General features: G+C 34.5%; 1 protein-coding gene across 1 annotated transcript in view; it reads right to left on the reverse strand.

The window, feature by feature from the left end:
- LOC128174316 (uncharacterized) overlaps positions 1–21,786 on the reverse strand; it is a 147,842-nt gene extending 126,056 nt beyond the window's left edge. The window contains exons 1-6 of the mRNA XM_052839891.1: positions 21,763–21,786; positions 21,532–21,622; positions 20,252–20,482; positions 10,310–10,552; positions 10,079–10,210; positions 2,661–2,798 (exon numbers count right to left, since the gene is read on the reverse strand). Of these exons, the coding sequence (XP_052695851.1) occupies positions 2,661–2,798; positions 10,079–10,210; positions 10,310–10,552; positions 20,252–20,482; positions 21,532–21,622; positions 21,763–21,786 (859 nt within the window). The remainder of the gene's footprint in view (positions 1–2,660; positions 2,799–10,078; positions 10,211–10,309; positions 10,553–20,251; positions 20,483–21,531; positions 21,623–21,762) is intronic.
- Positions 21,787–27,480: the final 5,694 nt, after the last annotated feature.

A 27,480-nucleotide genomic window follows, 5' to 3' on the forward strand; every position in this document is an offset into this window, starting at 1 on the left:
TGTATGCGATTTTTACGGATTCATTGATTTAATGATGATCATTCATTGCACCTTGATATAATTTGTTGTTGTAGACTTTGATTTTATTATGACGTACTGAGATATTATCATATGTTTTAATGAGGTTTGCACCTCGAATACAAGTAATGCCAATCACACAAAAACAGTTATAATGTAAAGTTTTGGACTTCATTTTTAAATTTATCTTATTGGTGACCAATGCCACATGTTTTTTTTTTTTGGAGCCGAAAACTGAAACGGTATATTTCTTGAAAATGTATCTACAATTTGAATTAGATAAATAATTTCTTGCATGATTTCAAACATGCAAACAATCATGCCTTAAGAAAAAAACCCATCCCCCCCCCCAAAAAAAAACAAAGTCAGTGTGTTATACACTTGAACAGAAAATGTACATAACACAAGAAAAGAAAGCACATAATTTAAGACAATTTACCGTCGGTCACGATCTTTACTTAAGCAATCGAATGTCACAAATTATAAATATTGAAATGCCTTAAAGTATTGATGCCTAACAATTATTTGTGTCAAGGTTTTCAAAACATAATACCATTTCCTGTTTTATTTATTGAACAGGAATCAAATACAAAACAAGTTCAATAAACTAGAGCTAAGCTCGTTGCAGAGCAATAGGAAGGTCCTCCGTTGCAGCCTCGAGTGAAAAGAAGATTGTAAACTTGATTATAGTTAAGATGTAATATACTAGAGCTGAAAAAAGAATTGATAAATGGCATGCATCATTCCTTCACAGAAAAAGACAAATATTTCATACCACTCACGGACAAAAAAAAATTGGTTCCTCCTTTTAATGCATTTCACGCTTAGCAATACGTCATTAAGATCTTGGACTTTTCAATCGATAATTTATCAAAGGTGTAACATTGAAAAGCACGCTGCGAAACCGTTTGCGAAAAAATATATCGTGTAAGTTCACTACACAATTTTCTTTTTTCTCGTGAAACTAGAACCATACTGTACAAAAGAGACGACATAAAATTCGAACAAATAAGTATATGTCTCACGTATGTCTTTGATCTTGACTTTTTAAGTAAAGAAAGAGTTTAAGATCATACGTAAACTACAAATACTATCTGTATGAAACATGATTTATCTTTTTTTTTTTAAATTTTGAAATATTTTTGAAATATGTTTTTTTTTTTAAACAGCTTGAAGATATCCCAATGCATAAACTATCTGTAAAATTGGTCTGCACTGTTAAAAGAAATCTAAAATTACGGTGCTCCGAAAAAAAAACTGAGTAATGAAAAATGTTCATTTTTTTCTTAAAACACCCTCCGCCGAAAAATATATTCCTTACTAATTTTTCTTAACTTTTTTTATTCAATTTAGTTTATTTGGCATTGTAAAAAGATAATTTACAAGTAGAACTCATATATGACACAGAATTTTGATCCTAGAGGTGACCCAAAATGGCTATCCAAAATCAGAAGAGGGAAGCTCTTCAAGAGTTTGGCGCTGCATTATTTTAAATCCTTTGGCAAAATGCTTGCATTGTTGTATCCTATATATTTTAAAATCGTTTGAAACGTCCAGAACATATTTATATGTTTACATTAACAGGTAAATCTTTTGCATTTTGTCTGCACGGATAATTACTACCATTAAATGTATCTCCTGCCCATCTTGGCACACATCCGCCATTACATTTCCCTTTTACACCGTTACAGCTGAAGGGAACCGAGCAATGCTCGCTACATTGGTTATCACAATTGTAACCATAGTACCGTGGGGAGCATTCTAGAATGAATAATAAACTAACGTTTGCAAACAATTGAAATCAAATGATCGAGCAGTATTCAGTGAACTTTCCAGTATCATTGTGAATATATAATATGTACATATAAATCCAAGGGTAAAAGAAAATATATAATACAAATTTTAGTAGTGCATGTCAGAATTATTCGTAACCGTTTGCGAAAAAATATATCGTGTAAGTTCACAACACACAATTTTCTTTTTTCTCGTGAAACTAGAACCATACTTTACAACAGAGACAACATTAAATTCGAACAAATAACTATATCTTTCATGTGTGTCTTTGATATTGACTCTTTAGGTAAAGAAAAAAGTTTAATATCATACATGAACTACAAATATTGTTCTGTATAAAGCATGATCTATGTTTTTGAAATATTGAAATATTGTTAAAATGTTTTTTGAAACAACACGAAGATATCTTAATGCATAAACTATCTGTAAATTTGGTCTGCACTGTACAAAAGAAAGATAAAATTACGGTACTCTGAAACAACTGAGTTTTGAAAAATGCACATTTTTTTCTTAAAACACCCTCCGCTACAAAATATATTCCCTTAATAAACTCTGTTAAAATGGAATTTTCCTTAACTTTTTTTATTCAATTTAATCTATTTGGCATTGTTTTAAGATAATTTACAAGTAGAACTCATATATGACACAGAATTTTAAGACCCGAGAATGGCTATCCAAAATCAGAAGAACGAACCCCTTTAAGAGTTTGGTTGTGCAGTATTTTAAGTCTTTCGGCAGTGTGCTTGCATTGTTGTATCCTACATATTTAAAAATCGTCCAGAACATTATTAGATGTTTACATTGTCAGGTAAATCTTTTGCATTTTGTATGCACGGATAATTACTCACCATTACACGTGTCTCCTGCCCATCCTGACACACATCCACCATTACATATCCCAGTAACACGGTCACAGTTGTAGGGAACCGGGCAATGCTCGCTACATTGGTTAACACAATTGTAACCGTAGTACCCTGGGGAGCATTCTACAATAAATAATAAACTAATGTTTGCAAACATTTGAAATCAAATGACAGAGTGATATTTAGTGAACTTTTCAGTATCATTGTGAATATATAATATGTACATATAAAGCCCAAGGTAAACCAAAAAAAACACAATATTATACAAATTTTCGTAATGCATGTCAGAATTATGCAAGAAAAACAGATTCCAAACGTTATGAATGAGAGCATTTGATAAAGCACATACTTAAAAAAAATAACATTTTGTTTTGTATTTTAAAGTAAATAAATATAACTGTTTTATTTTGAAAATGTAATAAGAAATCATGATTTATTTTTGTATGTGATTTTTACGGATTAATTGATTTAAATGATGATCACTCATTGTACCTTAATATAAGTTGTTGTTGTAAACTTTGATTTTATTTTGACATACTGAGATATTATCATATTGAAAATTTATCTACAATTTGACTTGGAAATTAATTTCTTGCTTCATTACAAACATGCAAATAATCAAAACATAAAACCGCCAGTTTGTTATACACTTAAACAGAAAATGCACAAAACACAAGAAAAGAAAGCATAAAATTTAATACACTTTACCGTCGGACACCAGCTTTAAAGGCCGAACATTTTACAAACGCCCCCTTTTTTACCTGCATCGACTTCAAGCAATTGCCGCCTGTCAATCAAGTAGGAAAACAATAGCGCTAGACTTGATTGACGTGATCGCCAGAGCGTGAACCTACCTGGACCGTACAGCGATCAGGTAGCGCAACTAACTTCGTTCTCTTTTTTATTTGTACCGCCAGGTAAAAAAAGTAAATCAAAATTAATAATAGGAAAAGCACGATAATGATGAGTACATAATTATTTTATAATTAAATATTACAGAATGTTTGAGTGTGTGTGCATTTGTTCATTTGTTTGAGAGAAATCCATACAACATGACTACGAGAGTAACTGTCCGTCTTTCCGAGGAAAAGTTAGCAGCGATCCAGGCCTTATTTGCCTATAATGACTGGAGCTGGGACCCCGAGGATGAGTCTGACCAAGAATATCCCGTAACAGAACATCGTCCGATCATTCCACCATGAGATGGACATTTTGAGTGTTCTGACTGTTTTTGTAGGCCGTGTGTCATGAGCGACCAGAATCGGCAGCTTTGGTGGCCAGAAAGGTGCAGAGAAGGCTCGCAGAAAAACAAACACCACAGAAAAGGACTTTACAAAAAGTTCTGGACAATGTTGTGCCACAGGGGACTATGGCAGGATTAACGCTTCCTAGCAAGGAAGTCCGTAGCTGTTCGTATTGACAGTCGTCATCGCCGTTTTGTATGGCAGTCCCACGCTTAAAAGCGCGAAATTATGCCGGATTGTGTTGTGCGGCAGGTTAGAGAATGGTTTCCCAATCTGCCAAGTCAGCCATACATGAGACATTTGTGGCAGTGATGTTGAAATAAAGTTATGAAAACACATATGCACAGTTGAAAAAAAAACAAAAAAAAAAAAACCCCCCCAAAAAAAACAAAAAAAAGGCTCTACATAAGGGAGGCCGCCACGTGGCTAGAGCTGGAAACATTATTCTTTACAGTGATCAGATTTTTATAAAATATTATTTCCATATCTAAATGATCGCTGTAAGGAATAATGGCTGACGTCCCTACACATTATCTGAAATTACATGTATATATATATATATATATATATATATATATATATATATATATATATATATATATATATATATATATATGTAGTAATTAAATTTTTACACAAATTTACACAAATATATGCACATGATAGATCATTTATATAATTGATAACTATCACTATGAACACGAGTTCATGTGGCCCCAAAACAGTAGCAAGAGAGAGGGAAATACACGTACACCAGACAGGGTGTAAGGGGGGGGGGGGGGGGCTTATTGTTGCAGTACAAACAATGTTGGTTGACAAGCAATATACACTGAGTATAAAGTCACCATACTGAGATCACTTCGTTTTCATTTCTCTCAGAGTGAACACGTAATTTGTGAAAATCTTATTGTTTGTGTAGAGTGTAAAATATTGTATTCTTCGAGTATCGTAACGATGGATAGCGCCCCTTCAACGCCCAAAACTCCAAAGACGCCCGGGAGTGCGAAAAAAAAGATCGGCTTCCTTCAGACTAGAATTACCCGGAGGAGATGCGTTGGCCTCAACGTTTCGTAAGAAGATGGTGACGCTGAAGGAAAAGTTCAGAGCCAAGGACCGGCGCCTAAACAACGCCGAGATCATCGAGAGGGCCTTGGACGCATTACTTCATAGTGACGTCAAGTCTCCCGATTTTTCTCTTCCGTATGTTAAAGTTGAAGATACCAGCTACTTCATATATACAGACAGTGCTATTGCTCGGCTACTTCAGTCAGCTCATCACCACAACAGTGCCTGCCAGAATCAGCTGTCCTTCAGACCGGAGCAAACCTTGATGTGCGGGACTGTCGCGGTTTTCCATCTTTCTTGTTCGTCGGGACACACATTCTCGTGGAGTAGTTTTGTTTATCTCTCTAACGGAACTTTCCTAGCCAACGCCAGATGGACCCATTCATTACTTAGCACAGGACTTTTACCAAACCAAGTGATACGTCTTCAGGAGGCCATCAAGTTCTTTCCATTACGTGATGAAGATGCTGAAGATCTGCTGTCCAAGTATACCACGGCTGTGCTGACTGAACAGGATTATTCGTGTGACCAAGCCCTTCGTGAAGAAATCGCCCAATCTCTGGACAATGACGGCGCTATCAGCATCCTTACTGACGCGAGGCATGGATTTCGGAAGAACTCAAAGGACACGAACGTTGTGTGCATCGGGAATGCAACGCATAAGGTGATTCGCGAGGAACATGTGACTCGGACTGATGACCAGTGTGCTCAGCGACACGAAATCCTCGGAACACGGAGACTCTACGAGTTTTTTGACAGCAACATTCCTAGCATCGGCGGTCCAGTTACAGTTCATCTCCATGCCCATGACCGTAATGCCAGTATAAATAAATTCATCAGAGAGGAGCGCCCTGATACCACCAACCAGAACGACACCTGGCATGCGGCAAAAGCAGCTGAGAAAGAAATATCAAAAGTGGCCAAAGGACCCAAGAAGTACCATCGGTGTTCCTGGCATGAAGAACTTACAGACAAAGTCCATTCCGTGCGTCTACACCTTCAGTATAGCATGAGGAATTGCGACCATAATCCAGATATTCTTCGTCAGCGACTTGACAACATAGTCTTCCACTACAAGAACATCCATGACAACTGTCCAGCAGAAAGCCGATGCCGCACGGATCCAAACTATGAGCCAAGCAAGATTGTGATTAGAGATCCTGTGGCAGAAAATCTCCTCAACAGCGCCGTCCGGAACAGCGTTGTGTACAAGTGCCCAGAGGACTACATATTCGCAATGGATACTTACTACGTGGAGTCCTTCAACAACGTCCTCAACATCTTCCATGACAAGCGGATCGGCTTTGGGGATGACTCCTACAAGATGAGAACTGCGCTAGCCATTTGTCACTGGAATGAAAACGTAGTCAGGCACAACACAAGTGTGTACGAGACATTATCTGGGAAAGTGAAGAAGACATTAGTGCGCCGGACTTACGCATATCGACACAAGATCTGGTGCAGGTTCCTGAACATAACCAATTCAAAGCTGTCACAAGATAAAAAAAAACAAAAAACACACACACACACAACACACAAACATGGCTCTACAAAGAGGAGGCCTCCACGTGGCTAGAGCTGGAAACATCGGCCAATTATGCATATTTGGTTAATAAAATTAAAAGCATAATTGACCGATGGCCAACGTCCTCTGAATTTATTTTTATTCAATGATAAATTCAACTTCATTTATAATAATATCGTTACAATCTTCATCCGTTATTCTGCAGTTTTCAGTACATTCTCTCAACCAATTTACGCATTCTGCTTGATAAAAAACACAGTTTTAAAATAATTAGATTATTACATGAATGAGTTTGCATTGATATAATCAATGGTATCAAAATGAATATTGACTTCTTTTTTATTCCTTATTTTCCAACATGCAATGTATGAGCCACACAGGAAAATTTTAGCAGCTCGAGTATTGTCTGTGTATAGAATCATTTCCTGTGTATATGAATAAGCAGCGTTGACGACCGCGCGTAGACTTCAAGCCCTAGAGGCATTCAAGCCTATAAAAATTAAGCCCCGCCCTCACCTAAGATTTACCACCCGGTAAAAATGTACGGCCTTTAATTGTACAATCGAATGTCACAAATTATATAAATTGAAATGCCTTTACTTATTGGTGCCTATCAGTTATCTGGGTAAAGGTTTTCAAAACATAATGTCATTTCCTGTTTTGATTTATTAAAGAAGAATCAAATACAGAACAAGTTCATAAACTAGAGCCAAGCTCGTTGCAGAGCAATAAGTAGGTCTTCAGTTGCAGTTTTGAGTGGAAAGATTGTAAACTTCATTATAGTTAAGATGTAATATTTTAGACCTAAAAAAATTAATGACATGAATCATTCCTTCATAGAAAAAGACAAAAAATTTATATAAGTCACGGACAAAAACATGGTTCCTCGTTTAAATGCATTTCACGCATAGCCATACGTCTTTAAGATCTTGGACGTTTGAATTAATAATTTATAAAACGTGAACCATTGAAAAGCACGTTGCGTAACCGTTTGCAAAAAATTTCGTGTTAGTTCACAACCCATATTTTTCTTTTTTTTTCTCGTGAAACTAGAACCATACTGTAAAAAAAAAGACAACCTAAAATTCAAACAAATAAGTATAGGATTCACTTGTGTCTTTGATCTCGACTTTTTAAGGATAGAAAAAAAATTAAGATCACTGCGCATTCATAAACTACAAATACTGTCTGTATGAAGCATGATCTATGTTTTTACCATCGAGAGAACACACGCTGTCCAGACTACAGTTCATACTGTTGTATGCTCTAAAATTGACTCTCTAAATAGACCCGTAAAGGTGAAATATGCCCTTGAAGCAAATATAATACTGCAATACGCTTAACATATCGCATATATTCTCTTCAAGGTACACTGCTGAAATAATAAACGTTAAATTAGAAAGCTTTGGGGGCGAATTGGATTTAATTTGAATATTGTGACTGGGAATTTATTGAAACTTGCAACGAGTTTTGTGACATGACCTTTAAGGTTAAATAACACACCTTGAAAAAGGCACTCAAATTAGCAGCTACTTACTTGTTTATGAAAGACACCATAAATATACATTGAATCTATAAATAATATTTTGAATAATCGCAAGGAAATTGATTTTTTGGGATAAACAATGAATATCTAACATATGCAATAGGTAATAACAAAAACCCCTAGATTCAAACTCGAGATGCACGGAAAACAGGGCTGACACTGTATCCACTCGGCCATTATGTTAGTCACATATTGCCTTCAATAAAACCCTTTTGATAAAACGACATGTCGTTTCGATCAGAGTTCAGACATTTTATGATGATGATGTGTTATCCCACCTTAAGTTTGAATAAGAGGCCCATGGACCACATCGCTCACATGAGGAAGAATAGGCATGAAAAAAAAAAGATATACGGAGTCATAATACAAACTCTCTGGACAATGTAGTTTAATACTTGTAGGTCCTGTATGGATAACAATCCATTTTCCATCGTGAATATTTACATATTATCTATTTCAATTTACTGCAGAAATGTCAAGGAATATATCAGAGTTCTACCACGTGTGATTAGAAACAAATTGCATATACCCCGCCCCTTATTCATAAGATTTTACGAGATATTAAATTTTGGTAATTAACAAACATATGCTAAAATGATTATGATTAATTATTGGGTTTGATTGTATTGTATCAAGAAAGGTGCACTGAAAGAAAAACTTCAACTTTCTATCTGGCGAAATTATGAAATTCCTAAGTCGTCTGAAGACGTGTCGATGTTGACTACGTCACATCGGCGCTTGCATTGTGATCAGAATAAACACGTGGACTTCCGTGAACTACCTGGGAATTTAACTCATTTACAACCAGCGTGGACAAAAACCGGTAGTTTTATCTTGAACTTAAATGCCTTTTAAACATTTCTTAATGGAAATAACTCGTACAAAGAAGAAAATTTTATTATATGTGAAATGTTGTGCATAATGTTTTCTAAAGTCTATAAGCTTTGAAAGTTTGAGCAAAAATTGATCAGAAATAAAGATATAAATTAAAAAAAATAAGAATATTTTTCAACTGCACTTTAAGTAGAATGTTTTCCATAACATGTACATATATCACCTGAATTGCAAATCATTGACTTCGTAAATTTTGTATACTTCAATTGTTTTTATTAAATTTTTCCACAGTTTATTAAAAAGAAATATCCCGAAAGATTTTGCAATGGCAGTGTTCTGTCTCATGAATAATTTTTGAATTTGTCCAGTTTTTGTATTTCTCCTTTTTGATATACAACCGTTTTGCGAAAGCATCATTATGTGCCTCCGAGCCTGCTTCACGTGTTTTATGTCTCTTTAGAAGCAAGATTTATCATAGAGGAGTCTGCCCTGCACGTCGTAAGTGTTAATCATGATATTTTCTTAATTAAAAGTTTGTATTTTTTTTATTTACTGGTCCAAATATAACACACCACACTTCTATTTTATTAGTGAGGGAAAATTCGAAATGAACTTATCGTGGTATATAAATGCACAATTCAAACATTTTTTTCATATCGTTAAATATATATTATTAGTACCTAAAATATATTGAAACTGTTCATATATATAGATATTTCATACATCTGTTAACTTTGTAACAACTGTATTTCCCTACATGTTTATGTTTTTGTGTGGCAAATGTTTATTGTGAACTTGTGTTATGATATTGCGTGCATACTGATAAGCTACCACATAAAAGTTAAGAAAATTATATATTATACTTTAGGGTATACTATATACTGTTTATTTAGCTCATTTAAAGGGAATTTTTATCTAAATTTATAAAGTATTGTCATTAATAACTGTCACAATCCTGTATGATTATTAATATTAGTAACTCCTTCTTCATCATATTATTTCGCTGTCTTTGGTTATACTAGCAGTATAAGCACTTCAGGATTAAAGACTGCATAGATAGCAACACAACATTTTTTAGTATCTTAGTTTCTTAGAAAACAGAATACTTTTCATCACCGTCATAAAACGTCCAGTTTTATATATCTAATCCATCTAAAAAGCTTTACAAAATAATTAAGAAAATACAAACCGTTTTGGCAATAAAGACCGTGATATCCTTGGGGGCATTTATGACAGTAACCTGTATATGCATCACAATTCCTATTCAGACAGTTCTTTGGGCATGCATACGAACAACCATCACTAAAGCTTCCGCGACATCCTTTTAAAATCAAATTGTGAACGAAAAATAAACAACTTAATACAAAAAGTAACTTCAAACTTAAAACAAAATATAACATAGCATTGCGTGTATACTTACCATATACTTCTACCTCACATAGTTCATTGTAGGCAAACTGTGACAGATAACTAGGATTGCCATAATCAACACGTTCATTATAGTAAATGACATAACGTCCGTATATTAAACAGTAGATTTCCTGGTCAACTGACGGGTGACCCAATGATTGGTCTTTGTAACAAAGATGCCCTTGGTCTTTTGATGTTGTATTTGAAATGTAGAGAGAGAAGCCTGCCATTCTGTTGACAAATGGACCTGGATCTAAATTTGATAGAATATTATGTACTGATTATTTAAAGTGGTGAAACTACATCTCCTAAGGTAAGATTCGTTACATGTTTCATATAAAGTGTAGAAAAACAACATGGAATAATATTAATACCATTTTGAATGAAAAAAGTAAAGCACAGTTTTCTAATTAGTTCGCCTATAATATTATTTTTTTAAAGAAGTATATACATGTATATCCAACCAAGGTATATGTGGCGTATTTGGGGTAAAACTGTGGACATGAGTTTTAGTTAAAATACACATCATGCTTCTTATAATTATACGTTTCACAAACTCTAAGCACATAAAAAAACCTGTCTTTAGTTATTTGTCTCTAAACTTTGCTAAACAGCTGATAAATATAAATGTAATCCGCTATTTGTAACGCCACTGCGCATTATTTCGGGAAAACCTAGCATTAAAAACACGATTGAAGTACTTTTGTTTACAAATGAGAATCACGTTTTGCATGTCTTAAATTAGAATATTTTTAAAAGCGTTATCATTCTAATATTCATTTATATAGAACGATATAAATTGTTGATTATGTGTTATAAAGATAAAACACGAATTCAACAACATCGACACTGTAAACTGAGTATAAATACCCCCTCTCCTTAAGGGATGCATGTACAGAGAGTTTTTATTTATTCTTTATTAAAAAAATTTCCTCTGAACGAAAATCCACTTGTGGTTTATAACTTATAAAGTAAAGATCAGGAACACATAGAGCACGAACCTGACTAGCAATACCACTACAACTTCATGGTGAAAACTTAAGTTTAAACCGGCTTCATTAACATGCATAAACGTATATTTTGTGATGATCAGTGAAAGAAATTCATTAATTAGGTTATCATTATGATAGTGACCAATAATAAATGTAGTAGCGCAATATTGAGAGACACCAGCATACCTAAGTATTATTTTCACTTTCTAAATAAGTGACCCCCATTATGTTGCATACTGCATCATCATTTTTTTTAATATTTAGATAAGCTTGTCATCGTTCATTTCTATATTGTATTCGTACAAGTTCTGTCATTTCAAATCCAGAAGTTAAACTGCATTTGTCAGTATTGAGTTAACCTGTATTGTCCGTGTGGATTTTTGTATTAAATTTAGGTATTAGAGTGAGAACACGTATAGTGTTTATATGATTTATGCTAGGGAATGAGAAAATTGTTCCTTTACCCTTCGCGATCCCTAGAATTTGTGGGTTAGATGCATTTCTAGAGAGAATAAAGGCAACTTTTTTTTAAAGAAACCCAATACCTCATCATCAAAGCCAGTAATAGAAAAAAAAGTAATGAGTTAATGATTTTTTTTTATTTTGCTAAATATTTTTATCACGAGATGTGGTATTTACATGAACACAGAATGGTAAAAAAATGTTACTCATGAAATCATGAAAGTTCAGTCCTGTTTATTAACAATGTGCATGTATAACTATACATACATTAAATGTAATACTAGGTATCTCAACAATTACAGAATTGCCAATCAATTCTATTTAAGTCATTTTGACTGATAAATCAATCAATCGTTTTAAAAATATAGACATTTATAAAAATGACATTATACGAGGGTTGTCCCAAAAGTTCGTGGACACGTAATTTTATTCAAAATAACGACGTTATTTATCAAGAAAGTATCATAAAATCTTAATACAGTGTATAATAATGTATATGAATAAAAATAAGAGCAACGTACGTTTTTGTTTTGAAGTTATCATTATATATCCATTGCCTACACAGGTCGCATGGTCCAGTCTCACGTTGAGTTATAACAACGTTTCTATAACGTCGTAGTCCTGGGTTTACATTAGAGTAATATGCCACATTCACCGTTTGGTCAGAGGGTACAATCGCATACTTCATCAAAATATCGCATGTGCCACTTGTGAATAAGTAAACTCGAAATATTTCGATGTTTTCCTGTTTACTCCACCTTATATATTATTTCTATCGGTGACTTGCTTCAGTCGACACAATTTCATGATGGCCCACTGTTCCGTGCGGTCAGTTGACGTCGCTTTTTCAGGCGTTTTTGAAGACATGTTCTTGCTTTAATATCTGTTAGAAGTCTTTTCTGCTAGTTTGAAAATAGCTTCATATTACGTATGTAGATGACATACACCATACAGACTACATCACATGAGATGACATAGCTACTGCAGACATTGTAACAGAAGTTTTTGGTAACCATACTTTTTTTTCTTTTTCTTTTTTTTGGGGGGGCAAAGTTTTTTGTTGCCAACGGACCTCCCTGATAAACAATTCTAAAGGCCTATTACACATTAACATGACACCACCAATTATATTATAGTAGATAATTTTGTTACTGCAATTAATATTTATGTTTTTGAATCCAGACTTTCAATATAAAAAAGAAAACAACAACAAATAAAACATCATCTTTTAGAATTTTTTTACCCCCGGGACAAAATTGAAATTCCCGAAACATTTCCAAAACCTTATTGCGCATTGATATGATATTCAAGACATATTTCATGATTTCCTACTGGTAAGATGTCGAAGTACCAGTTTATTCTTGTGAAAAAAAAACCCGTTATTTTTCACTTATTTTTGACCCCGAGGACTACAAAAACATTTTTGAAAACTTTTTACAAAACAACATGACTCCCCAGATCCACCTGCAAGAGTTTAGTTCGCTGGTGTATATAATGTAAAGCAGTTTAAGAAAGTAAAGCATGACAGACAAATGGACGGACGAAACAGGGTAACAACAATGTACCCGAACTTTCTTTGGAAAGTGCAGATAAATATAAGATTGAAAAAACAAAAAACATTTCAATTCAATGTTAGATTTGGAAAGGCTTACTACATTAACTCATGTAGTAGCTATATCATTAAAGAGATACCTAAATTTTACTACATCGTATTATTGAGTAGAGAATGTTAATTGTACATTAAAAACGCAACAAATACATGATGATATATCAATATAAACATATTCTTATTCATAATATATATTCATTCCCAATCTATTCAAGAATCCCATTATAATGTCTTATGCATATGCCTTCCATAAACCGATCAAATTCAATAACCGTATTGTTGGGGTTTTTTTGGCGGGGATATAACTTATAGCTATTTTGACAACTTTGGAATAATCGACAAAAAATATTAAATCACCAAGTTAAAGTCCTTTTTGTGCAGAATTTGTCGACAAACATGTAGTTTTTGAAGCGTACTTTTTCATACAACTCCCAAAGTGTTTAAGCCTGATAAAAAAGAAAACTGCTTACACCCATAAAGTGTTCCAATTACTCGTAATCAATAAACAAGAGGCCTATTGGTGACATCGCTCATCTGATCAATAGCTCTCGTATCATTTCTTTGCCAAATGTTTTAATATCGAACTATTTAAAAATATTTTTAAACTTACAGTTATTATAAATTTTGATAGTTTAACAGTACATACAAAAATAAACCTACTATTTTAAAGTCATATCCTAAGATCAAAGATGCATCAACTGACCAATCTTATTATCCAAGGCTTAACCGTATTAAAGATCACAAAACTGTGAAATGAACTTTAGATTATTATAAAAAGTAAAATAAAATGTCAAAATAACCTTGATATGATGATACGAAGATATGAGTGTAGTATATCCAACCGAAAAAAAAAATAAACATGTGATTCAGACATCCATTTATTCTAGAATGCTCGACTATATTCCTCGTACCCCGAACCCGAGCAAAAACATAAAAACACTACACTCCTCCCTTTTTACTCAAAAGAGGAGAAAGGAAAATGAACAAAATATAAAGGTAGACACAAATTTTATAAAATTGAACAAAAACTACAGTTTCAACAAATGATCCTCTACCATACTTTAACACTTAATAATGTCATAGCTCCGGCAATACACAAACCAAAAACAGAAAATTTACAAGTCCAATTTTATGGTAGGCTTTCTAATGCGGACGGGATATCGGCGCTCGTTGGGCTGGTTTTCCTCGTTCCGCATACGGTTTCTCCAATTTGTCCGTGACGTTCTCCAGATTTGGTTCTCCAGGTTTCTCCCGAGGTTGTCCGGAAGACGCTAAAGGCACCGGTATGTCATGCGGTACAGGTTTCGTCATTGATGCAGATGTCAAATCCAGCGGTTGTAGTGTAGCGTCCCGCTCCAATAAAATGGCCAACGACATAAGAAGATGATCAGCATGACAATACCAAATTCTCTTTCCAACTCTCGCAAGATAGGTCAACGGTCCTAATCGTCTGTGAATTACCCCAGATACCAATTTCCATTTTTGTACTGGAACAGTCGTTTTCCCCTGAACCTGTTCCTTCTTCTGAAATTCTCTCATCTTGGAGTTTTTCCCATCATGCTGTTCCTTCATCTTCTGTTGTTTTCCCTCTATATACTCTCGTATATTAGGTTTGATGCAACTTAATCTGGTACGCAGCTGGCGCTTGAGGAACAGCTACGCCGGAGTTGTCCCAGTAGTGCTGTGAGGTCTGACACGATATCTCAACCGGTATCCCAGCTGAAGCAAACCATATCCGCAATTGTTCTATTGTTTGCTACCTGTGGTTGACTTAACAGGTATTACTTCCAGCCACTTAGAATACTGTCCACTATAGCAAGAAAGGACTGTCCCTAGTATTCTGCAAAATCTATATGCACTCGCTGACCTGGTCGTGAGGCCCATATCCACGGATGCAAAGGACTCTCCTTAGGAGTTCTTCTAGTTGATGCACAAGCTGAACATCTTTAAATCATGTCTTCAATGTCCCGGTCTAGATAAGGCAACCACAGATATCCACGAGCCAAAGATGTTGTGCGCGACATGCCTAAGTGCATTTCATGTAGCTCCGATTTCGCAACTTTTCAGGGATTACAACACGCATACATCACAGAATCACTACCTGTTCCAAGGTAAGTTTAATCCTCCTATCAAAGAAAAACTGCAGATCTGTATCAGTTACATGGGCTGGCCATCCATTCAAAATAAAATCTAATACCCTCGACAAAATCGAGTCTACTTTTGTAGCTGTGGCTATGTGTTGACTCGAAACCGGCAAGCCTAGATCCAGACAAAATACTCATTCAAAAGTCTCCTCTTCTTCTGAACCGTCCGGCAGTGGCAATCGCGAGAGAGAATCACAGTTTCCATGCCGTTCAGAAGATTTGTACTGAATGTCATACTGACATTCGGCCAAGATTAATGCCCAGCGTTGCATTCTTGCTGCTGCTAAGGGAGGGAATCCTTTCTTGGCTCCAAGGATGGACAACAGAGACTTGTGATCAGTCATCAATGTAAACTTGCGTCCGAAAGGGTACTTGTGGAACTTTTCTACTCCAATATCGATATAGCTTCCTTCTCAATTTGGGCATAACGCCTCTCTGTTTCACTTAAGGTTCGGGATGAATAGCTATCGGTCTTTCTGAGCCATCCTACATAATATGCGATATAACTGCCCCAACTCCATATAAAGAAGAATCACAGGATAAACGCACAGGTTTTGCTTGATCGGTAAAGACTAAAAACTTGCTTTCAGTAATCATTTTCTTGCTGTTATTAAAACTCTCTTTACACTTAGTAGTCCAATTACATGGTTCCTGTTTTTCAATACCTGGTGAAGAGGCTGTAACTCTGTACCCAAGTTTGGAAAAAAATCACCATAGTAATTTAACAATCCCAGATATGCTTTTAACTCTTTAACTCCTGTGGGTTTGGGTGCATTGTTAATGGCTTTAACCTTCTCTTCTGTTGGGTGCACTCCATTACAATCTAACAAGAATCCCATATGGACCTCTTTGTCAGCAAGAAACTCGCACTTCTCTGCTTTCAACTTAATGTTATATTTTCGCAGACTTTGATACACTTCACGGAGAGTGTTAAGATGGGTTGCGTCATCCGTTGCAGTAACGAGAATATCATCTATTCGACATACTACATTCTCCAAACCCAGCAGCACCTGATCCATTACCGACTAGAAAATTGCACTGGCAAAACTCACTCCATATGGCAGCCTCGAATATTGGAATAGTCGAAGGTGAGTATTGATAGTTAAACATTCTTCAGAATCCTCGTCTAACTCTAGCTGAGAGTAAGCCTGGCTAAGATCTAACTTACTAAACTTTTGTCCACCGGCAAGGCTGGCGAAAATGTCATCTGTATTTGGCAACGGGTACTATTCTTCGCTAATGACGCGATTAACTGTCATTTTGTAGTCCCTACATATCCGTACAGATTTGTCTGCCTTGGGAACAACTACAATAGGTGCTGCCCGGGAAATGTGCTTCACTGATTTTAAAACCCCTCATTCCACCAATTTTCTCAATTACATTTCCACCTATTCCTTAATAGCATAAGACACTGTCCGAGCTTTGCAGATGATTGCTTGCCTATCCTCTTTAAATCTAATCTAGGCCTTGAAATGTCTTATTAGTTCACTGTTTGGCTCGAAAAATCACTGTATTTTAACCTTAGAACTTCTACTTCAATCGAGGAAATTCCAAGAACTTCCTGCCAATTTAGCTTGATCTTAGAAAGCCAATCTCTTCCCAATAGGTTTGGGCACTGTCCCTCTGCAATTAACAGCGGTAGCTTGTCAAACCCAACATTCTCCGAGGAGTCCAATGTTATCACCAGTATATGAGCGTAATAAAGTGTCTGTTTTTGTGAGCTGAAAGTCCTATAATTGGTTCATAAGCACAGACAGACTCACCAATGATGGTACGAACACTACCGGTATCTACTTAGAAGTCTACTAAGAAGTCAACATTTTCACGTCCCACAGTTATCTTCACTGTAAACTTCTTTTTACTGCTGTCAGTTGGTGCAGAAGATGGAACAAATACTGTCCTCAGAATCAGATGTATTGCCATCTTCTCTGTCCACAAAGAAAGCTGGTTTATCAGGTTTTTTCCTAGTTGGACACTTCCAAGAAATATGGCGCCGTTTCTGACACTTGAAGCACTTGCTTTCTTTGAATCTGCACTCACTGGGATAGTGATTATTGCCGCATCTGAAACATTCCGCTGCATGTTTCCTTTGAAATTTCTTACGGTTTTCCGATTTCCTCACCGATTTTGTGGCTTCCACATTATGCAATGCTGTTTCTGAACTCAAAAAGGTCAGAGTGTCTTTTTTCCGCGGTTTCCACCGCATGGGGTATTTGAACTGCTTTGTCAAAATCCAGATTTGCCTCTAATTACAACTTTTTCTGTGTTGTCTCTGACCGTAGTCCACAAACAAGACTATCCCTGATGGCTTCTGGTAGAAATGCACCAAATTCACAATGGGTAGATTGTCTCTTTAGTTCAACCACATACGAGTTCACACTTTCACCCTCTTTTTGGTTCCGCTTATTGAACTTAAACCTCTCTGATATAACCAACGGTTTAGGCATATAGTGCCCCAACAAAACTTTCACCAAATCCTTGTACCGTTTTTCTTTTGGTAAATCCGGTTGTACTAAATTTTTCAATACACCATATGTAGTTGGATCAATAATTGACAAAAATACGGCTACCTTTTTCTCATTCTTTACTTCGTTTGCCACAAAGAACTGCCCAAGATTCTCAACGTAGTTCGCGAAGCATTCCGTGTTTTCGTTGAATTCACCAATTTTACCGATGTGGGCCATGTTGATAAACCGAAGAAAACATAAATATGTGGTTCAGACATCAATTTATTCCAGAATGCTCGACTATGTTCCTTGTACAACGAACCCGAGCAAAAACATAAAAACACTACGATGAGAATGCTTATTCATAGAAAATAAAATAAATGTAAAATTGTATTTCTTTCCTATATACTTCTATTTTGGGATCTGTACCCCTCTTAATGCCGTGGTATTGGTCCGGGAACATGGTGTTAGAAATTTATAAAATGCACTATTTATCCAAGTTTTTTGTAAGTATTGCCATTTTTGTGCACCTGTTCTTGAGAAGGTGATTTTCAACACAACCATCCTACTTTTTCAGTTCTGTAATTATCTCTCTTTTTAAAAAAGTATTACCTTTTATTTTAACACTTTAGGGTACTTTTCCCATAACGATACTTAGAATCTCGGTTAAATTAGACCCAGGGGTTTTAGAAAAGAAAACTATGTGAAAAGTTAACTTCCAAGTTGACAAACATACGAACGTTCGACGGACAACACATGATAAAAATATCATCTGAATTTTTCGTTCAGGCGAGCTTAACGAGGCCGAGTACAAATCGAGTACGCATGCTTTCGCACAGCGTTTAATTTGTATTGTGATGTCATCTTTTTGCTTTTTGACGCCATGGCGTGATAGTTTCAACTGCAGATATTCAGCAAAAGTCGTTGAAAATAGCTTGTTTGATGCGTAAAATGTGGAATGAACATAAAGGTCTCGAAGTATAAGCTACATTGTATATTTGGGCTGGGTTCGAAAACGTGAAAAGGGTTGAGCAAGCCTAGCCCTCTGTCACGTTTTTTAACCCGCCTAAATATAGCTTAATTCATATATTTCAGTGACAATGTATTTTATATTAATGACCCTCAATATGTGATGTTTTATATATTTATTTGTTATTTAGAAATGTGTGAATGTTTTAATAATAATATAAAGATCACCATGTCCGCCTTTGTCAAATAAAAAATAGCCATTATCTGACAAGTCTGGGAAAAAAGCATACAAAAAACAACTTTGATAAGACGCCTGGAACAAACCAAGAGGTAAAAGTTGGTTTTGTTCTTATTTGACCAGCTGATGCCTTTTAGCAATACCTTTAAGATCTAGAACAGAAAAAGAAATCCCCAGGGCAAAAAACGTAAAATATGTGCAAAATTGATACATATCCCATAAGCAATCCCTACCCAGAGTTATCGTTCCTGCTTCGCTCCACTTATACCTCTGTTAACGTCTAAAAAGTAGTGCCACGAAAACATTGGTAATGGAGTATTACTCCGAGAAATAGTTCTTTATTTGTTACCGTGATTTACCAATACACATTCTTTTTATTTCAATATTTTAGCGAGGCTTTAACATTGAAATGTAGACTGAATACATATAAAACTATAATTTATAATATCATGATTGAGAATGGGTTTTGCCAAGATTCTTGGCATTTAGACGTTAACAGAGGTGTTGTAGCGCAGCGTAATACGCCCTCTGGTGAGAGATTGATCCCATAAGGTCCTTTGTTAAAAATTAACAAACTTTGAGATGACCCCTTAAACAAACGGTGTGGTAAATGTCCTTTTTTATACTAAAATAATAATTATATCAGTAGAAATTCATGTAAATAATTTCATTAAAAAATCTAGGGCAGAACAAATTAGGCCCGGCCTCGTTAATTTTTATATGTATTTATATCGGTATTTATATGTTAAACATAAAAAGACTGTATTTTTTTTCTCCTATTAATATTCTTATGGATAGGATTCTCTAATCAGTTGACCGATTACTCGGTCGGAACGATAGTAATCGGTTACAAAATCAGTAATCTGTTAGCTGCATGAAATAAAAATAATGTACTCGTGTTCATTTTAATGCAGTTCGACAAAAAATATTTCTTTGTGTTTTGAGACTATTATCTAATCAGGTTGAAGTAAAAATCGTTCAGACCCTAAGGCTGTAAACCCAAATCCGCAAAATGTGTGTACAGACAAAAACCGGCTATACAGTAGCACATTTACACATATAATTCGATCGTTATATGAACTACAACATACTTTGGTTTTCAGTCCTGTAGAGGATATTGATGTAGCTGATTCTAACTACACCTCCCAAGTCCACTTTCCATTCAGCTGTGTAATAGCCATCAGCGTTGATTGTACACTGACCACTCCTAGCTCTACGATCATAATACAAACCATCTACTGCATTCTCACTGCCAAAATCTTTACTATTAGGCTCAGGCAAGGGGTGCTCTTGCCACGTAGGTTTGTTAAGTGCTAAATTTTCTTCACAAATTCAAGAAAAAAAAATAATGTATCTATGCATTAGTTAATAACTAAACGTTTTAATATTAGCCATAGGTATTTAAAAAAAAAATTATCTATAAAGGATGTAAATATAAATGATAATTGTTTTAAAAAAATTGAATTAACATTTTGGGTACTTATGTATTAAAAATAAAATGATTGGCACCGTGTACTTCAATATATGGTTAAACAGCATCCTTCAAATCTCGAGAAACAAAAAAAAAATAATAATGATAGCGTTAATAACGTATGGTTTAAAAAAAGAGGAACAAAACACAATCAAATACTTTATTGTATATTTCTATATATGTTGTATTTGCGATCCGTGTATTCACACGTTTCTAAATGTAGCTAAAAAAACCACGGACACTCTCTTAAGCTAAGAAAGGTCAACTTAATAGTGTTGCTACTTGAGCGAGATTTTCAAAGGATCGTTTAGAAAAATTACCAAAACATATAATCAAACGACATTTATAGCATTCCCAAAAGGCTGAAGACTAGACCATCCAGATCACCTCTCTATTATACTTTATATGAGGGTTGCTGTCCAGCTTTGATTAAGGTAAATTACATTAAAGAACATCAAATGAAGCAAAGTTTGTTTTTTTTAACAGAAACATAATTTTATGAATTTAAAAAATAACACCTAAAATCATACAACAGTAAAGACTAGGAAACGTTTCAAGTTATCAAGTAATGTCCGTTTTATTATATTTTCGAATGTTTCAAAAGTACTTTTTGGAGAGAAAAAAAATAATTCTTCCAGAAAAAATTGCCATTAATAATTTAAATGATTATCTTTTTTTTTGTTTCTTTGAATTAACTCAAAAGAAAAGAATTATAATTTCAAAACTATACGCATGCTGTTTCTTTTTATCAAAGGAGTTTGGTGAAAGAAGCATTTTTTATTAATCTATAAAATATAACTCGTAATGTGTTTCAGTAAAATAATGTTTCATATAAATATAAATGTACTTTATAGTTTCATAAACAACACATAATGTGGACGTATTGAAAAAATCACTTACCTAAAGTACACACATGATCCATGGAAAATAAACCCGAAAAGGCAATAACTAGCATCACATTACCACACATGTCCTCTATGTCTTGTATGTCCTGTGAATACCAAACATTGATTTCCTAATATAACTATCAACTGTTTTTAGAAGAACAAAACAAGTAAACAGAAAGTAGCAGGAAAATATTTCATTTTTGCACTTGACGTAGTAATATATTCCTTAAATTATCAGCCATACCTTCTTTGTTAAAATGTAGGTCATTTACCTTTACAAATCACCAAGTATGTCCTGCTCATTAAATCATTTTAAAAACACATTGTGATCCTTTATCATTTGTACCTTTAACAAACAGGAAGTACAATACGGCACAAACCTGTTTGCGAGCCGTTCACCGGTACGTTTTACGATATACACTATTAATTTTCAATCGTAGTTATTCGTTATCATCGTATTAAATTGTATGTCCTGATATTTAATTTATGCACAATGTAAATGCAGTATTAATGTATAAACTGTTGACGTTTTGTAGTTATGTAGCCTGCAATGATAATGATTAAAATAAGGTTTCACAAAATACGTGAAATACACGTGATAAGGCTTGGGGATAGAAAAAAAAACAATTTGTTGGAAATTAATTATATACCATTGCGAAATATGAGAGTTCCTAAATATAACTTAATTGTTTTAAATCTGGATTATTTTTCAAAAAAATATATTGGGATAAAATATCCGGGTTTTTTGTATTTTGTCTGATTGATTGACTCATACATGTATGTCTAATATACATAACTGTGTCTAAATGGTAACAAAGTAACTGGAAATTTGGTTTTGAAAAAGAGCATTAACACCATAACACGACCATTTCTTATTTCTTTCAATTTTACAAATGTTAACAAATACTGGTACAAATATCGCAATTCAAAGCTCAAATGAAGCAATCAAAGAATGTTAAATGTTTGCCTTACCTTAAAATAAAATGATAATATTTTCTTTCTATCCTGCCAGATCAACATTTAGAACACCGACAATAACATATTCCTGTGCGAATGATAATCTGACATAAAATCTTTGAACAATCTTCATTGCCATCTAGACAAGGAAGTTGATATTTGCAGCTAGAGATGTAGTTCTTCCTTGTTCAACCAAGAAGTGATATGTACAGTTTTTAGTTGTCTAATAACCCACTGTTGTGTGACTCACATCTACATGTTAAAACTCCTTAAAATACGCTGTTGCTAAGAGCTATTGTTGCAATAAAAAACGGGGACAAATAGCAAATATTGGCAAATTGAAAGAAATACAGATCTTTTCTCAGTAGTATATATAAAATCTAGCGAGTAAATGATTCTCTCTATTTCTTACGGAAAGTTATTTTCAAGTCATAGCTCTGTAGAAACTACCTGACTGAAAACGACACGCTCCGTTTATCGATTAGTCGAAACCTAAAGCAACCAAAGAACAACCCGGAAAAAAGAAATAACAAGATGAAATTATTATTGGGGCGATTATAAAGTCGAACATACGAACATCATTGGGAGTAAGGATAACCCACATGAGTCAAACTTAACAGACAAAAAGATTTAGAACTTGTCATTTTTTATTAAGTTTCATGATGTTCAGGGGTCACTTACTATATTACAGGTGAACAACATGACCCAAAGAACAGGAATATATAATGGTTAAGGGGTGGGGATCTTAACCTTTTCAAGTTATTTGTGCACTTCCTGATTCAGGGGTTCAGGACCAGCCCCGGGGACTATGACTTAAATACCATTTGATGCCCCTTCACACAAGGAAAAAGAAAATATATGTTTTAGGGGTCAGGATACTAATAGTTTATGAGATTATGGTCATTTCCAATTCCTAAGGGGGTGGGCATGACCACAGGGGTCAGATCTAATAAACCCTATATATTGCCTGTAGCAGTTAGTATATGATTCTGAAAACCCTATATCATTATCTTTGTCCGTTTTCAATTTATAACCATTGAAACCATTTATAACCATTTACATTAGAGTCTACGATTTTTCCCATAAATGTTCAATGTTAGACCTTTTGACCCCCCCCCCCCCCCCGAAAAGTGATTGGCCAACCCGAAATGTGAAAAATCTAATTAGCGTGCACATCTAGTTGACTTACAGGGGACATAAAGATGATATAAAGACAACTTAAAGGGAGCGTAAATGCCACTTAAAGATGCGTAAAGATGAAATAAATATGGCTTAAAGGTGGCTTTAAGAATTTTGGACAGTAAGGACCTATAAGGTCTAGCTTTAAGATCGTATAACTTTTAAGCCACCTTTAAGGGCTTGCTTAGAGATGGGCTTTCGCCCTGTGTATATGGCTATATTGGCCCCACCCTAGGACATATACCTCTATCCCAGGAGCAATGAATTTTTCAATAAAGGTAGAATACTTCATGGACATCGAATCAATGCATTTAGTTTTTAAATATTTATGGGATTACAGAAGATTTTCTAAGATTTTATTCATATTTACTATATGGCCGTATTGGCACCGCCCTAGAGCCTAAATCCCAGTCCCAGGGGTCCTGAATTTCAAAATTTAGGTAGAATACTTCATGGATATCATAACCATGCATTTAGTTATTAATATATATATATATATATATATATATATATATATATATATATATATATATATATATATATATATATATATATATATATAGGAATAGGAAGAAAATTTTGTAAGATTTCATACAGTTTTACTATATGGCCATATTGGCCCTACCCTAGAGCCTAAACCCCTGACCCAGGGGTCATGAATTACAGAAATGTGGTAGAGGTTTTCATGGACATGATAACCATGTAGTCAGTTATGTTTTCCTCCCATGTGTCGGAGTAGAGAATAAGATTTTTGAAAATTTGACTTTTTGCATATTTGCCCTTGCCTGTGGCGTCTCGGGGGTGGTAGAGCCAATGATTTCCCAATTTAGATTCCTCCTACCATAGAAATGCTTCACATCCAAAATGGTAACAATTGCTCTTTTAGTTTTTAAGAAGTTAAAAAATGTAAAATTGATAACGGACGAAAAGAGATAGCACTACTTCATCTGAGCTTACTAAAATAAAAATAATAGCATCTTGCAAAATCGCTACATGCATCGATATCATTGCGATGATTAGGGGATGCCTATTTAATGAAAATAAGTCAGTTTGCGTATATGAATGACATATAATTTAAAATATAACAGACATAGTTAACTTATCACACATTAAAAATTATTCTGTCTTCTCTGTTATTCTGTCCCTGTATAATATAATACAGCACAGTTGTCTACGATAAATCCATTGGTTCCTCATATCCATATACGGAAACTTTAAAAGCATCAGTGATTTGCCTTATTTTACAAACAGTTGTCTTAGACCTGAAGAATGCAAATGCAATACCTAGAGGTTTCAAAGAATTGTCCTTCTTATCAATCAAAAATCTCCTGAACCAGAATCTCCTTTATCAAAAAATGTTGTTTCGTCCTTTTGTTTGACAGCAAAGCAATTTTTGAATTCATAATATCTTCCGTGTACCTTTGTAGAATACACACGGACATACATACAATCATTGAATAGTTTTCCAATAGTGTCTCCAGTTGTTCGCTCTCTTTTTTAACTAAGATACTTCCTTTAAATTGAAGACTATTTTCATCTGGTAGATAAATTACTTCTTAAAAAAAAAAAAAAAGTCCAAAAATTTAAATTGAGCACAACAGTTAAATCTGAACACTTCTCGTAGATGGTTTTTACCGTCATATTTATCAATTTTTTGGCCCCTATCCCCTCTTAAGGTTTATTAAGAATATGTGCACGAGCATAAGCAAAAAAAAAAAAAACAAATCAAAGAAAAAAAAAAAAAAAAAACCCACAGCAAACAAGAAACAAACAGACATATGTGCGACCGAAAAAATTACATTGTGTTCTAAAAATCGCATATGGAGGGTATTTGTACAAATTTTACACGATGTAAGCGACCGTTGAGGGTACCTTACGTCTATGTGCGACTGATGTACAATTACAGCGAGTGTTGCTTTAAGATGGTACGATAGGTTTAGAATGCACTAGTGATCAAATTATCGAAAGTGCATAATTGCAAATGGACGGTCGGCGATCCTTTGATCATACTTACCATTGTAAGAATGCTCGTGCGAGTCAAAACAGGTATTAATACCGCCCGTTTTCGACAATTTTCACTTGATATAGTTGGAAGCAAAGGTAGATATCACCCGAAAAGATAACCAAGGCAACGTACAAAACCAAAAGAAGTACCGTAAAGAAAAGGCAACAAAAGAGGAGACCTATGGCCTATCGCAGCAGACGAGTCTTGTTGATGATCCACCGGACCTTGCCAACAAGGGGTTGAGCGTTCAGTGTATGATGGGGATAAGGATGACGAAAAACCTAGTTGATAAATCGTGCAATGATAGTTAAACGTTAAAAAGTACATGATACACGTTTAGAAAGAGTTCATCGACTCCAAAACGCATGCATAGAGTTGCGAATTATCATAAGACCTTAAAAAATCGCGCATTACTCATGTAAGTACCAAAAAAACCGCTGCAAGATGATGTTTATATACATGTTGCGTAGCGATAATTGTAATTGCATTCAGTCGCGTCTAAATAGTGTCCTTATCTATTATTTATAAGACTTGATTCGACCATTCAAACGATTGCAACAAGTGCGAGACAAATTACGACTTATGCGAGAGCTCGCGCGAAGCTTAAAGAAATCGATCATAACGAATTATAACAAGCCCGTGCGCAGATTGTAAACGACATTTACTAGTTCAATATATTTCGTTGTAAAGGTCTTATCCATTTGGTTGCACATCTTGCATCGCCGTAATAATACATTCTATTCACTTCTCCAACCAGGAGAATTACATGTTATATCATAATTTACAAACAATGTACATTAAACAAGAAATAAATGCACGAATTCAAAAATATTTATGCCAATATTTATGAGGTGTAACTTATCCTGCTTAACCAGCAATGTCGTTAACTTTTAAAAGTGATGGAGGCTAGATGGTGAAAATGTAAAACTAAGTTGTGTTACTCAATTGTATAATTGACAGTTACACAATTTTTTGTGGTAAAAACAGATCGACGAATCAGGAACTCGAAATAATTTGTAGCTTATCCGTCAATCTTGTGTATAAACAGAGACAAAACCTTATATTCAATTGGATTTTGTGAAGAACTTATTATACATAGCCATTTTAAATTTCACTATTGATTGTACAATATTTAACGTCATACTAAATAATAATTGATAAATCTAGCTTTTGTTTTCTAGAATTTTTGTTTTTCCTTCTTTTGGTTTTGATTAAGGAATCTTGTCAAAACTAATCAAATTAGACACTTTTGATGTTTTCTTTCTAATTTATTGATATATTATTTTTAGGTATAATTATTATGAACTTTTTAGCTATGAATACAATATTCTGGGTATATTCATCGATTATTGCCCCTTTTCTCATGATTTTATGTATGGAATTAATTGACGTCAAAATCATGCTTTCAAATTGTAATACTTTCTTTTTCAAATAGTTTGTTTGTTCAGGTAGTAAATAAATCTGGACAAGATTTGAAATATGTTTAATTCGCTAGATTAAAAGATTCAACGTACTATAAGCTAGTTTGCTTTCTTTAGATAAAAGCAAACTTGTTGATATAATGAAAATCTTATTTAAATTTAGTGATATTACATGTACTCGTTATGTTGTTTCTTTGTTTTTTGTTTCGGGGTTTTTTTTTATTTTGTGGCTTTTTTGGAAATTCAGTTGGATATTTCTTTTTATTGAAAGAGTACAAAAATATCGTTATCTCATTGGTGTGAGCTTTGAAGAAAATTGAATTACATATGAAACTCGCTTGGAATCTACAGCCACATAACCACAAACACAAAATCGATATTCTCCAATCAGTCAACTGGG

This window comes from Crassostrea angulata, chromosome 2 (genome assembly GCF_025612915.1).
Source record: "Crassostrea angulata isolate pt1a10 chromosome 2, ASM2561291v2, whole genome shotgun sequence".
Lineage (NCBI taxonomy): Eukaryota > Metazoa > Mollusca > Bivalvia > Ostreida > Ostreidae > Magallana > Magallana angulata.